The sequence below is a fragment of the Ylistrum balloti genome, unplaced genomic scaffold (assembly GCF_031769215.1).
Source record: "Ylistrum balloti isolate Yb309-2 unplaced genomic scaffold, AGI_CSIRO_Ybal_v1 Utg369790, whole genome shotgun sequence".
Lineage (NCBI taxonomy): Eukaryota > Metazoa > Mollusca > Bivalvia > Pectinida > Pectinidae > Ylistrum > Ylistrum balloti.
This window is the reverse complement of record NW_026781974.1, coordinates 1,395,611-1,409,521: the sequence shown is the minus strand read 5'-3', so window position 1 is coordinate 1,409,521 and position 13,911 is coordinate 1,395,611. Positions and strand designations below refer to the sequence as shown.

The following is a 13,911-nucleotide window of genomic DNA, read 5'->3' as shown; positions in this document are numbered from 1 at the left end:
GTTGTTTATCCTGGTATATTTTTTAAACTCATGCAGACATATTTGCAACACCTGTGAAACATCAATATTTCACTAGGAAACCATGCATTAGTTATTATATTCTATATTTATTACCTGACACAAGGTGAAGTTGAATATATTGGCAAAATGTTTACAGACCATAAGTGTTCTTATGTCTGAGAGACTGGTAACAACTTAATGTGCTTATTACATTAGAATACAAGTACTCTGGCGGTGTATTTGTGAGAGTTTTCAACTTGCAAATAATCACTTCTTTCTAAACTCTTGTATTGACCTGAAAAAACTACATTCTATAAATGTTTTGCCTTCGTAAAGTTCTGTACACATCTCATTAAACATAGAAGTTATACAAGGTGTCAGTTTTCATTTTAGGATTTGAATATCATAGTTAAAATTGCATTTGTGTTTACTGTAACATTACATGTTTTTGTGGGACTTAATTTTTGTAGTTAAAAAAAAGTGGACACTTGATTTCATGGATGAAACAGCTCAACAAATCTACTTTAATGTTACACTTTCTGAAAATGCCAATTCATGATTAAATATAGCTCAATAAGTCTACTTACACTTCATTTTACAGTTTCTGGACAGTATCCATTTTGTGAAATTTGACTACACCACCCCCACGAAAATTAATGATGTTGCAGTATTATGTTTGATGACATACTATTGGACAAATCACTGTTAATAAGTTAATAAATGCAATTATTTTATGATTTTATTTCACTAAGAATTAATTACCCGTGAACTTATAATATCCTACCATCATCATTTTCCATTTAAACATCTTCTACTGAACCATCAGACCTCAAGTCATTTGAGTGATAACCATATTTATCCAGCAATAATTCCATATCTGATAATAAGCTATAACCATTTCGTCCCGATAGAATTACCACTAAATGAAGTTTGTAGTCCTGAAATAAGCCCTTCTCTTCTGTTTGAGTCCAAGTTGATGTGTGGGTTACTTGAGGTCCTGTATTAAGCCCATCTCTTGCCTTGGAGTCAGAGATAATGTTTTAGCCCACATGGCTTGCAGGATTAACACAGTATTGATAAAGTAACAGACAGTTTAATCCAGTGATAGAGTTAAAAAAAAATTTTGTGGTCAGGTGGTGCACTTGCCTTTCACCTAGATGTCAGGGGTTTGATTCCCTCAGTGTAGATTAAAAAGTACAAGGGTCACCTGCTCAATCATGTGGGTTTTCCTAGGTATTCTGTTCTCCTCTCACAGTAAGACCCATGACTTGTTTCAATCTAGACAAACAAGAGTGATTGCTGTAAGTTTATAGCTTGTTTTGCAGTTGCTGTAAAATAAAGTTTATATTTAGTTAAAAGAATCAGCGTGGACCAGATGGTATTTCAGTCATAATTTGATTACAATTTGATTTGAAGATACTGTACTATTCCTTTTACAATACCACCTCTATTGGTACCTGTGACCCTGACTTACTTTCAAGGTTACACAGGTGCGATATGAAAATTTAAAAAAAAAAAAAAGAAAAGAAATATTAGTTGCAATTTAATCATAAATTTGATTAACTTTGAAATGAAATTTCGTTTTTGAAATGGAGGAATAATAAGTTTGAAATCGATATACTCTGGTAGATTGCCCAGACTGTAGCAACAACCTGTAAAATGTTTTAGCTATAAATGTAAGACATTTTGTACTTTATCATATCATATGTGGTTATACTCAGGTAAGTATAATATATTTATGAGATTTTCATACAGAAAAATGCCTTTCTTATCCTAATGTATGTATATCTCTGCTAGAAGTGTAAAGATTTTCATTTCTCTATTAGTATTATTTTTTTTTTTTTTTTTGCAGTCACAAGCTAGAAGTTCTCTTAGATGACAACACAACGACACGCAGAAACCGATCCCGCAATTATTTATCCCATGTAATCACGTAAGTACACTGAAATGATAAGATCATATTTATAACCTGGTTCCTTCATATTTATAACCTGGTTCCTTTGTCCAAGGGTTTTTCCAGCCTATAACTTCAAACCCATCCACTCAACTTCACAAAACTTGTTGTATATATTAAATTAGTGCCCTAGTTGTGCCATTTGCTATTGATGACATTTCCTTTTTTTATATTTTTCTGTTACCATGGAAACATACCTAAAAAGCACAAAATTAGTGTTAACTTTCCTTTAGGGGCTTCAACTTTGAAACCATTCAACTCAACTCAACAAAACTTTCTATCTTTATTAGGTTAGTGCCCTAGTTAAATCTTTTTTCTGTTACCATGGAAACAGATAACCCTCATGACAAATTTAAGTTTTTCTGGACCAGTACTCAAAACTTTTTACACTTATGAAGCTAGTAGTATCTTTTATTGGTAAATTCTCCATTTAAAACCTTTTCCTGTTACCATGGAAACAGAGAGGCCAAATCACAAAGTTCAGCTTTTTCAGACCAGTTCTCTCAAACCATTCAAGGTAATTACCTAGTACTCAAAGCTTTGTCCATGCATCAAGCCAGTACTCTAGTACTCCATTTCAATACTTTGCATGGAACAATTATAAATAACACATAGAAATTCAATGTATTGTAACAGTAATATATATATATATATATATATATATACGATTGTGTGTCTTTCACTTAAACAGCAGTGCACAGGGGATAATGTCACGCTTTGTGTTAACTTATTTCAAATTTCATTTCTTTATTTTTTGTCTCTTTGCAAAATTTATGTTTAAATGTCTTCAATTTGATGGCAAGTTGGTGAATCATAAGCATGGAGGTGATCGAAGCAAGTAGCTTTTAAAGTGTGTTTTCCTCTTGGTTTTTATCTGACCTCAGAATATATTGAATGTCATTTTAAATTTCAAAATTTTCTCTAATGTTATTGATACTGGTGATTTTAGTAGCTACCACTTAAATAAACAAAGGTTTAAGCTGTTCTGTTTATTCTGGCTACATTGAAATGTCTGCATTTCCATCAGTTACGGTATCATTGTTATCCCGTCCCTAGAACTGTCATGACAGATGTCCTTTTTGTCATATGTGTAACATTGAAATTGCTCAGCCGTTTTGTTACCATAGCAACCTGTTAGATTGCCTGCCTGTTACAGTTTTATGCAAATGAGTGAGGACAATGTGCAATCTTGTCCAGGGTCCCAGACTGATAATCCTAAATTAGACTTTAACCAGGCTGAAAATTCTTCTTTTATCCTGTAATCTTTCCATATTCATTAGAATTGATGTTTAATTATTGTGCTTCTCCTGAAAATTATTGATGGTCTCGCCAAATTCTGGAACTATGCTATTGGTCTTGAATTAGAATTTCTAGTGAAATTTATTAATAGGCATGCAACATCTGTTGTTCACTTATTTTTGGTGTAACTTGAAAATTCAATAGAATGGTTTTTTTTTTTCATTTTCTTGGTTTCCAAGTCTCCCTTGGGCTCTATATAGTTTTCTGTTTGTCCACGATGTGTGTTATCAACTAGGTAGGCTGTTTCCATCTGACTCTCTCCTGAATGGTGGTCAATAAAGCTAACGAGGAAAATGTAATTGAGTTGAAATTCTCTGCTGGTAAAATTTCAGGTTTTACATTAAATATTTAACTCATGAATATTTCCCACACACCTTTGACTTTGAATTACTGGAATTTTATATAAGCTGACAGACATAGGGAGTGTTATGTAGTGTACAAGATAAGGATTTAAATGTTAACAGACATTCAGGTGTGATATTTGGGTAATTAAAACAAGTAGGATCTGGAGAATGTATTTGTAATGGGTTATTGAACAGCAGTTAATTGATATACACATTGTTGCAATGTAGAGTTTGTGTGTTCACCACTGAATTCCTGGTGAAAATTAGTCTTAATTTTATGGTAACAGTATTTTCCGATGAAGCTTTCCAATTTCAAAAGTGGAAGATGTTTGTTTTTTTTGGAGACCAACTCATTGATGATAGTTGTCTATGGAGTCAATTTGATCAACCTCAAGTGAAATTCTGTTGTGAAGTGCAAACAATGATAAATTCAGCCAATGAAGTCCAACCCGATGATAATATTTAACAACGGAGTCCAACCCGATGATAATATTTAACAACGGAGTCCAACCCGATGATAATATTTAACAACGGAGTCCAACCCGATGATAATATTTAATAACGGAGTCCAACCCTATGATTATATTTAACAATGGTCTCCAACTCAATGATAATATTTAACAATGGAGTCCAACCCGATGATTATATTTAGCAATGGAGTCCAACCCAATGATAATATTTAACAACGGAGTCCAACCCAATGATAATATTTAACAATGGAGTCCAACCAAAAATGAAAATATTCCCTTGTGGTGCACTTGGCCTGTATAGTCATAAGTGTAGAAACTGTTTTCATTGACACATTCAATGTAATATGAATTTTAGGCATAAATTTGGAATGACTTACGGCTATTGATACAAGCCTTGAAAGGTTTAGTCGAAGCTCAGGAGAAAATGGAATAAAATCACTAAGTCCCTTCTTATCTAAAAGTTGAACAACTCCGGTCCTTCCAGCTAAACTTATGAATGAAAATGGCCCAGTCCAATGGTAACGTTCGCCAACTGAGCCAAATCAAAATGACAGTATCCTATTGTGGAGCCCAACACTTGCAATGATGATGATATAATACTCTTGTGGATTTGCCCTTTGTAACTTTACTAATATCAGAACTGCTAGTTATACCTGTCATAGAATCTTAAATGGGTCTGTAAACTGGACAAGGATATGTCTGCCTGAGGTCGGTCAGTAAGAGCCTTGTGGAAAACATCATTTATCTGTAACAACATTCCTAACAGTGGAGCACTTAACTAAATGATGACATAGCTATTATGGTCCTTCTATAAATTCATAAATCGTAATATGTATACCATCTCACTCTATACTGTCAGATACCTATGGACACCATTCTTTACCTATTTCCAGTCATGCTCAATAATGGAATTATCTCATTTTTTTTTTACACACAGAGGGAAAATATATATATGTGTTTTAGTTAGCATTCCTTTTCAGGAAAAAATGTGATATCCTATGAAAATAGGCAAAAAAAAAAAAAAAAAAAAATGAAATAAAAAAGATAAATTAAGAATAAGCTTTCAATGTTCTGAATACCATTACTATGAACTTATTTTGGATCACTGAAATTTTGTTCTGTAGTTAACTTGTGTTGTATTTGTACAATTAGGTGAAGTGCCATGTTGATAGTCATCAGCTTTTAAATAACATTGAAGCTGCAATTCCAAGCAGATTAAGCTTTAGTGCAACCGCTTTCAGCACAAAAATATTGGTTACCACAAAACATGTTAACAGTAATCTGAGCTGGGCATATATATACATCACTGTCTGATAGATTTTTTGATGGTAACAATATAGAATAATGATCACCATCTGATAATTAAGATCCCTTCAGAGTCCAGGGCCTCTTGGGTCCATAAAGTTGAACTATTTGTCCTTGATATGTCTGTTGGATACAGTGGTTTAACTGACATTGTATCTAGAATGTAGAATTTATGAAGAAATCATCCAATGAAAGTTCTAATCTCATGGATATGTCTGATTCATGATGTTCAATCAAGGGGAAATAAGCTACAGCTGTAGAGGGAACTTAGGGACTGATAGCCAGACTTCTACTGTCAATACAGAAATTTCTAAGTCATTAGGGGCTGATAGCCAGACTTCTACTGTCAATACAGAAATTTCTAAGTCATTAGGGACTGATAGCCAGACTACTCCTGTCAATACAGAATTTTCTAAGTCATTAGGGGCTGATAGCCAGACTTCTACTGTCAATACAGAAATTTCTAAGTCATTAGGGGCTGATAGCCAGACTTCTTATGTCAATACAGAATTTTCTAAGACATTAGGGGCTGATAGCCAGACTTCTTATGTCAATACAGAATTTTCTATGACATTAGGGGCTGATAGCCAGACTACTGCTGTCAATACAGAATTTTCTAAGACATTAGGGGCTGATAGCCAGACTTCTACTGTCAATACAGAATTTTGGAAGTCATTAGATGTTAAATATTCATTTAATCTATTTCATGAAAATAGAATGGATTCCCAATACATACATTAGGTTTCCTGTATAAGAAAGAAACTCAGAACTTGTCTGTCCTGAGATAACAGATTGGTGCCAATCTGATTCTGTACATGCAGGAAATTAAGAGTGAAAACACTGACAGACCAATCAACAAAGGTGTCCTAGTTAGCTTTCAGTGATCAGCTAGAAGTATAACATCAATGGAAAGGCTGGTCGAAAAAAGTCTTCATTGAATGAAATTAGGTGAGAGTAAATAATCTGTTGTATCTTTGTTAAGATATGTTATTAAAATAAGAAATGCTTGATCATTGCTTTACACTAATTAAATACATCATGTCTAAAATATGCAGAATTTCTACCCTTTGTGAATATACATATTATGAAGTGGAGGGGCATATCTAATGAAGTATCCTAGCTTTAATTGCATATTTAGCATGTAGGTGCCTATAGATAGGTAATAGAATTTCACACCTTAAAAATGGGTCATGTATTATTTCTGTGACTGGTGAGCTTATGCTAGTAGTCATGAACAACAAAATTTGTTCAGAAGCATCCTTGAGAAAAGCGGGAACCAAGTTGATACAAAATTGTGGTTCTTGGATTCCAGGGGCCAGGAGGTACATACAAAAGGGAAAAATAAGCAATTTTTCAAAAATCATTCTTCTACTGTAGAAATGATTGCTGAATTGGATTTTGTTCAAATTTGGTTTGGAAAAAGAAAATCTCGATCAGCACCCTTGGGTGAGAGGGGCAGGACCCAATAAAGGAAAGAGAGCAAATTCATTTCAATTTTTTTCTTTAAAAATGCCATGATTCTGTCCTGATTTTTAACCTACCATCTGATGATTTCATATGAAGGTTTACCTTTGTCCCAAATGGTGCCCATTGAATCTTTGGACTGATCTGGAAAGCAAAATGGTTGACAGGTGGCCATCTTGGATTTTGACTTTGATAGTTTGTTATTGCTATTTCTTGAGAACTACAGCATACATCTTTCTCAAATTTCATGTATAGGTTCTCTTTGGTCTCTAGTTGGACCTGTTTGATTTTGGCACAGATTAGGAAAAAATGGCTTCCAGACGACCATCTTGGATTTGGCAGTAAAAGATTATTATTGCTATTTCTGCAAAGGAATGTTCAAATTTTTCATCATTAAGATCAAAAACAGAGAAGAGGAGAGAAAAGAAGGGAAAAGATTCAGAGCAGAAATTCTCTTAATATGATCTATAGGATCCTTGGAATCACTTTGTATAAATGATGGGTCTAAGCTTATTGAGACAGAAGGGGCAAAGCCCAACTAGGGGAAATTTAACAAATTCTTTAAAATCCTTTTTCTTCTGTAGGAATGCCTGGATTTCATCCCAATTTGGTCTGAAGCATGCTTTTAAAGGGGAGTTTTTAGTAAATGGATAATAGATATAGCAAGTCCTTTCTAATTTTCCATGTTGTTTAGGAATGCCAGGATAATGTCTGGTCTGAAGCGTGTTTTGAAGAAGGAGAGGCAATTTTGTATAAATGGTTGGTGTCAGTACCCTATGGCAGGAGGGCGGGGTCTGATAGGAGACATATTGTAACAGAAAATATGTTGGAATCATTCTGCTGTAGAAATTACAATATATTGTCCATATCTGTATGGGGCAGGGTCCAAGGGTTGCTGAATATATCCAGCTGTGCTGTCTGATGAAAACCTGCAGTATAGCTCATTTAAATTTCAGATAGGCTGAAAACCTGTTTAATGATTGCTTAATTCTCACTATAGAATTACTTATGATTTCACCAACTTCTTGTTCAGTTCAGAATACAGCAGTGATTCAGCAGTGCAGAACACCTGCTAAAAACCTGCTGTAAATTCAGCTGAAGTTCTATAAACCTTTCTCAATCCTGCTATATTTTGAGCTGGGAATGAATTCTGAGATTTTTATATTCTTCTGTACTGGTATAATCATATATACTGTGTTAGTGTCAGTCTGATGTTTTCATTCAGTTACTATCTTTCCATTATGTTGTTCTAAAATTATCTGATATATATGAAAATTATGAAACAATTAATTATGGGGCTAGTGCACTTTCCTATCTAGGTTAAGACTTTTCTTTCAATCACTTTGGATTTTCCTGAGTTGCCTCCAAGGCTTCAAAATTTAAGTCACTAGCATCACTGTTGAGTACTAGAAGGATGAAACAGTAGTATGATGCAGTTAATTCATCATTCGGCTCTACTGTTTGTAATGAAAGATGCTAATTACTTGTGTGCCTTCGGTTTTTGTACAATCTGTAGTTTACCTATTAAATGTAGAAATCATGTTTGGAAGATTTGACAATCAAATATTGTAATGTTAAGTTATTGAAGGTAAAGTAGTGACCTATAACTAGATAGGAACTTACTTTATAACATCATATTGTGTAGGCACTATCTTCTTTAGATTTAAGTTGGTTAGGTCACGATTTGAATTGGTTATGTCACGATTTAAATTGGTTAGGTCACAATATAATCATTTGTAGATATATTCTCCAAGAAAAACTAGTTCAGTATTAGTGTTACCTATTTCATTTTCTTGGTTGCTTAGCAAACCACGGGAATCAAAAGCTTATACAGTAAGCAGTATCAATTAATATCAAATCAGTGCCTAGAATTCCATTGAAATTCAGTCATTTTGCTTACTTGGCTCTGATGTGTGTACGTAATGTATACAAGTGTAGTTGGCAGATGTATCTAACTGCATATATATAGATACTTACAGTCTACGTAGACTGCAGCAGTACTGCAGATACCTGAAGTGTTTGCCAGAGACAGACACTATAGACACTTGTAATGAAGGTCAGAGACAGACACTGTAGGCCATTACCAGAAAAAGAAACCACAGACTCTTGCACTGTAGACCAGGACTAGACAGTACTGCAGAAACTTATACCGAAGACCAGGACTAGACATTGTAGACCCTTGTACTGTAGGTCAGAAACAGACACTAGACACTTGTATTGTAGGCCAGAACAAGACACTGCAGACACTTATACTGTAGGTCAGAGACAGACACTGTAGACAATTGTACTGTAGGCTGGAGACAGACACTGTAGACACTTTTACTGTAGACTGGAGACAGACAATGTAGACACTTATACTGTAGACTGGAGACAGACACTGTAGACACTTTTACTGTAGGCCAAAGACAGACACTGTAGACACTTGTACTGACACTTGTACTGTGGGTCAGAGACAGGCACCATAGACACTTTTACTGTAGGTCAGAGACAGACATTGTAGACACTTGTACTGTAGGTCAGAAACAGACACTGTAGACACTTGTACTGTAGGTCAGAGACAGACATTGTAGACACTTGTACTGTAGGTCAGAGACAGACACTGTAGACACTTGTACTGTAGGTCAGAGACAGACTCTGTAGACACTAATACTGTAGGTCAGAGACAGACACTGTAGACACTTGTACTGTAGGTCAGTGACAGACACTGTAGACACTTGTACTATAGGTTGGAGCCAGACATTTGTACTGTAGGTCAGAAACAAGCACTGTAGACACTTTTTCTGTTGGCCAGGACCAGAAAGTACTACAGAAACTAATACTTTAAATGCTGAGGACCAGACACTGCAGATATTAGGTATACTGTTGCCTAGTACCAGACATAGCAGTACTGGTCCCTCAGGAAGGTAATGAAATATCTGTCTGGGAGGCTGTAACAGATATCATTTGGATGTTGTTGGTATTTGTCTATAGTATATAAATGTCTACAGCTCATCATCAGATATTTGTATGTATGTCGACTATATGGGCTGCATGTTTAGAATCAGTTGTCAAGTCACTCTGCCTGCTATGAGGAACTGACAAATTAGTTGATGGAGCTTGTAATATGAATGATTAGTGTGCAGCACTGGTCCCCATTGGGACCTACACCAGACTAAAGACATTGTGTCTTTACAGGCCTTTATTGTAATATAAAGATATTGTCTCTGCATGTGCTGAGTCAATAGAAACATTGTCTCAGTATAAAGTTACACTCGCTGTTCCTCCAAGAATGTCGACAATATTGAATTGGTTATTCTCAGTCCGTAAACCATCTATTTCATCTGACAAATCATTGTATTGATCTGTTTATGGTTGATCTGGTCCGATCAGATCACAGCCTGTCATCTATAGAACTGGAAAGTGTGTTAGGTGTATCGGAATTCCATACATTCTCCTCAGGGCGCCTCCAATCCTTCACACTGGGGAACATACACAGCCACTGTATACGGCTTTAGGTACTAAACATTATTGGGACATAGGATCTAGTTTGAATCAGGAGGTCAAGGGTTACAAAAGTTCAAGTGTGAGGTCACTGGAGGTCAGGAACAATGTTATGTTGTGTCAATGAGTATGATATGACACAGTTTAAAGCTTCAGTGGCTGTGAATAGTCGCGGATGCTGACAGCCTGATGAGTAATACTTCACGGAGTACCTGTGGTAGCTGATGAGGCAGGCTCTCTCTGTTTTGCTGTCAGATATTGATGTTGTGGTGAGACAGAAATGATAGTTATCCACTAACAGTGATTTCCTATGTAGATACAAAGATTACTTACCTCACTATTAATCATTTGTATTTAAATCAAAATGGATTACTCCTATTGCCAAAATAATGGACTACCTGTATAAAAATTACTAAGGATTAGCTGTGTAAATCTTGCTGTGGATAATTGTCTGTTTATACCTTACAATGGATGGGCTACCTTTACAAAAGTGTAATTTCTGTGGATGGATTTTCTGTATGGACAAATTTACTACAGACTGATGAACATTACTACAAATTACCAGTGATATAATAATATAACAGTTTATTACAAGCCAGGAACATGGAGACAAACAGGTAAGGGTCAGTCAGTCCATAGTCATTAAAGGTAACATGTAACAGGTATAAAAAACACTTAAGTGATGCAACTTTTTATCTGTATTAAATGTTATCTGTAAAAACTCTATCAACTGTCACACAAAAACCTTAATAAAATAGTGACTGGTATAATCATTTGAGCCCTGTAACATGTGGTAACTTAATGTAACCTTGACAATTTTCACTCATATTGACTGTCTCATGTAGGAATTATCACATAAAAAATTATCACTTTTTACAAACAGTCACCTGCATAAACTGTCACCTTTATAATCAGTCACTGTATAAATCATGACATGTATAAATTATCACTTGTATAAACAGTCATCTGTAGAAACTGTCACCTCTAAACAGTCACCTGTGTAAATTGTCACCTGTATGAATTGTCACCTGTATGAATTCTCACCTGTGTAAATTGTCACCTGTATGAATTGTCACCTGTATGAATTATTACCTGTGTAAATTATCACCTGTATGAATTATCACCTGTGTAAATTGTCACCTGTATGAATTATCACCTGTGTAAATTGTCACCTGTATGATGTACTGACCAATATGACAGCAAAGTTTTAGATTTACATTCTGAAAGCAATATTTGCTGAGGTACCAGTCGTGGGATGTAAGCATGATTATATTATAAACATCTGTATAGATACATGCTGTTGTACTTATAAACATTAGGGGGTAGGGAGCTGGGGAGGATGTGTAGATATAAACATTAGGGGGTAGGGGACTGGGGAGGATGTGTAGATATCACTGATGATTAGTAAGAAGACTTGTGAGATACATATATTGTGCCAGATGGTACAAAATGTGCTCTATCCAAGCCTCAACTGCAACATTTACTTCATTAACAGTAGTATTTACACCTACAGTGCCTCTAGCTGTTTATGTTTTGTTTGCAGTAACTAGTTTAACAATTGATGTATGCTTGTGTTCATATTGTGATTTCGATTGATATGTTATAAAGTAATAATTAAATTAGATGATTTATGAAATATTTTGGTAATATTTTTTATAAAACTAAGTTCTATCAACATATAGTTTATAAGATTGTTTCATGTCTGTCCCTCCTACCTCAGTCATATATATGTTCTTCTCCCACATGTCTGTCCATCCCTCCTTCCTCATCACATGTCTGCCCCTCCTCCCTCAGACCCATGCCTATTCTCCCTCCATTCATGCCTGACCCTTCTCTCCTGGTCCCATGTCTATACCTCCTTCCTCAATTTCAGGTCTACACCCTCTTCCCTCAGACTCATGTCTATCCTTCCTAAATTCATGCCTGTCCCTTCTCTCTTGGTATCATGTCTATACCACCTTACTCAATTCTCAGTCTGCCTCCTCCCTCAATCTCATCTCTGTCCCTCCTCCCTCAGTCTCATGTCTGTCCCTCCTCCCTCAGTCTCATGTCTGTCCCTCCTCCCTCAATCTCATGTCTGTCCCTCCTCCCTCAGTCACATGTCTGTCCCTCCTCCCTCAGTCTCATGTCTGTCCCTCCTCCCTCATCACATGTCTGTCCCTCCTCCCTCAGTCTCATGTCTGTCCCTCCTCCCTCAATCTCATCTCTGTCCCTCCTCCCTCATCACATGTCTGTCCCTCCTCCCTCAGTCTCATGTCTGTCCCTCCTCCCTCAGTCTCATGTCTGTCCCTCCTCCCTCATCACATGTCTGTCCCTCCTCCCTCAATCTCATCTCTGTCCCTCCTCCCTCATCACATGTCTGTCCCTCCTCCCTAAGTCTCATGTCTGTCCCTCCCCTCCTCATGTCTGTCCCTTCTCCCTCAGTCACATGTCTGTCATGTCTGTCCCTCCTCCCTCAGTCTCATGTCTGTCCCTCCTCCCTCAATCTCATGTCTGTCCCTCCTCCCTCAGTCTCATGTCTGTCCCTTCTCCCTCAGTCTCATGTCTGTCCCTTCTCCCTCAGTCTCATGTCTGTCCCTTCTCCCTCAATCTCATGTCTGTCCCTCCTCCCTCAGTCTCATGTCTGTCCCTCCTCCCTAAGTCTCATGTCTGTCCCTTCTCCCTCAGTCTCATGTTTGTCACTCCTCCCTAAGTCTCATGTCTGTCCCTTCTCCCTCAGTCTCATGTCTGTCCCTCCTCCCTCAATCTCATATCTGTCCCTCCTCCCTAAGTCTTATGTCTGTCCCTCCTCCCTCAGTCTCATGTCTGTCCCTCCTCCCTCAATCTCATGTCTGTCCCTCCTCCCTCAGTCTCATGTCTGTCTCTCCTCCCTCAGTCTCATGTCTGTCCCTCCTCCCTCAGTCTCATGTCTGTCCCTCCTCCCTCAGTCTCATGTCTGTCCCTCCTCCCTCAGTCTCATGTCTGTCCCTTCTCCCTCAGTCTCATGTCTGTCCCTTCTCCCTCAGTCTCATGTCTGTCCCTTCTCCCTCAATCTCATGTCTGTCCCTCCTCCCTCAGTCTCATGTCTGTCCCTCCTCCCTCAGTCACATGTCTGTCCCTCCTCCCTCAGTCTCATGTCTGTCCCTCCTCCCTCAGTCTCATGTCTGTCCCTCCTCCCTCAGTCTCATGTCTGTCCCTCCTCCCTCAATCTCATGTCTGTCCCTTCTCCCTCAGTCACATGTCTGTCCCTCCTCCCTAAGTCTTATGTCTGTCCCTCCTCCCTCAGTCTCATGTCTGTCCCTCCTCCCTCAATCTCATGTCTGTCCCTCCTCCCTCAGTCTCATGTCTGTCCCTTCTCCCTCAGTCTCATGTCTGTCCCTCCTCCCTCAGTCACATGTCTGTCCCTCCTCCCTCAGTCACATGTCTGTCCCTTCTCCCTCAATCTCATGTCTGTCCCTCCTCCCTCAGTGCCATATCAGTTCCGTTCTTGCTTTTATGTCTGTCCTTCACTCATTCCATATCTGTTTTGACCTTGAGATTGCTATTTGTCCTACTCTTCGCTCTATGCCCATTCCTCCCAGATGAACAATATGACCTAGATATGTCTCCACGCAGA

General features: G+C 37.4%; 1 protein-coding gene across 2 annotated transcripts in view; it reads left to right on the top strand.

The window, feature by feature from the left end:
• The first annotated feature begins 1,920 nt into the window (after positions 1–1,920).
• LOC132544346 (IQCJ-SCHIP1 readthrough transcript protein-like) overlaps positions 1,921–13,911 on the top strand; it is a 79,757-nt gene continuing 67,766 nt past the window's right edge. The window contains exon 1 of one of the 2 annotated variants that reach the window (XM_060207931.1): positions 1,921–1,933. Coding sequence is in view for 1 of the 2 variants with exons in the window: in XM_060207930.1 (XP_060063913.1) it covers positions 10,920–10,933 (14 nt within the window). In the remaining variant the exon portion in view is untranslated. Of the gene's footprint in view, positions 1,934–10,320; positions 10,934–13,911 lie in introns of those variants that run through there. The other variant, XM_060207930.1, reaches the window with a different exon arrangement.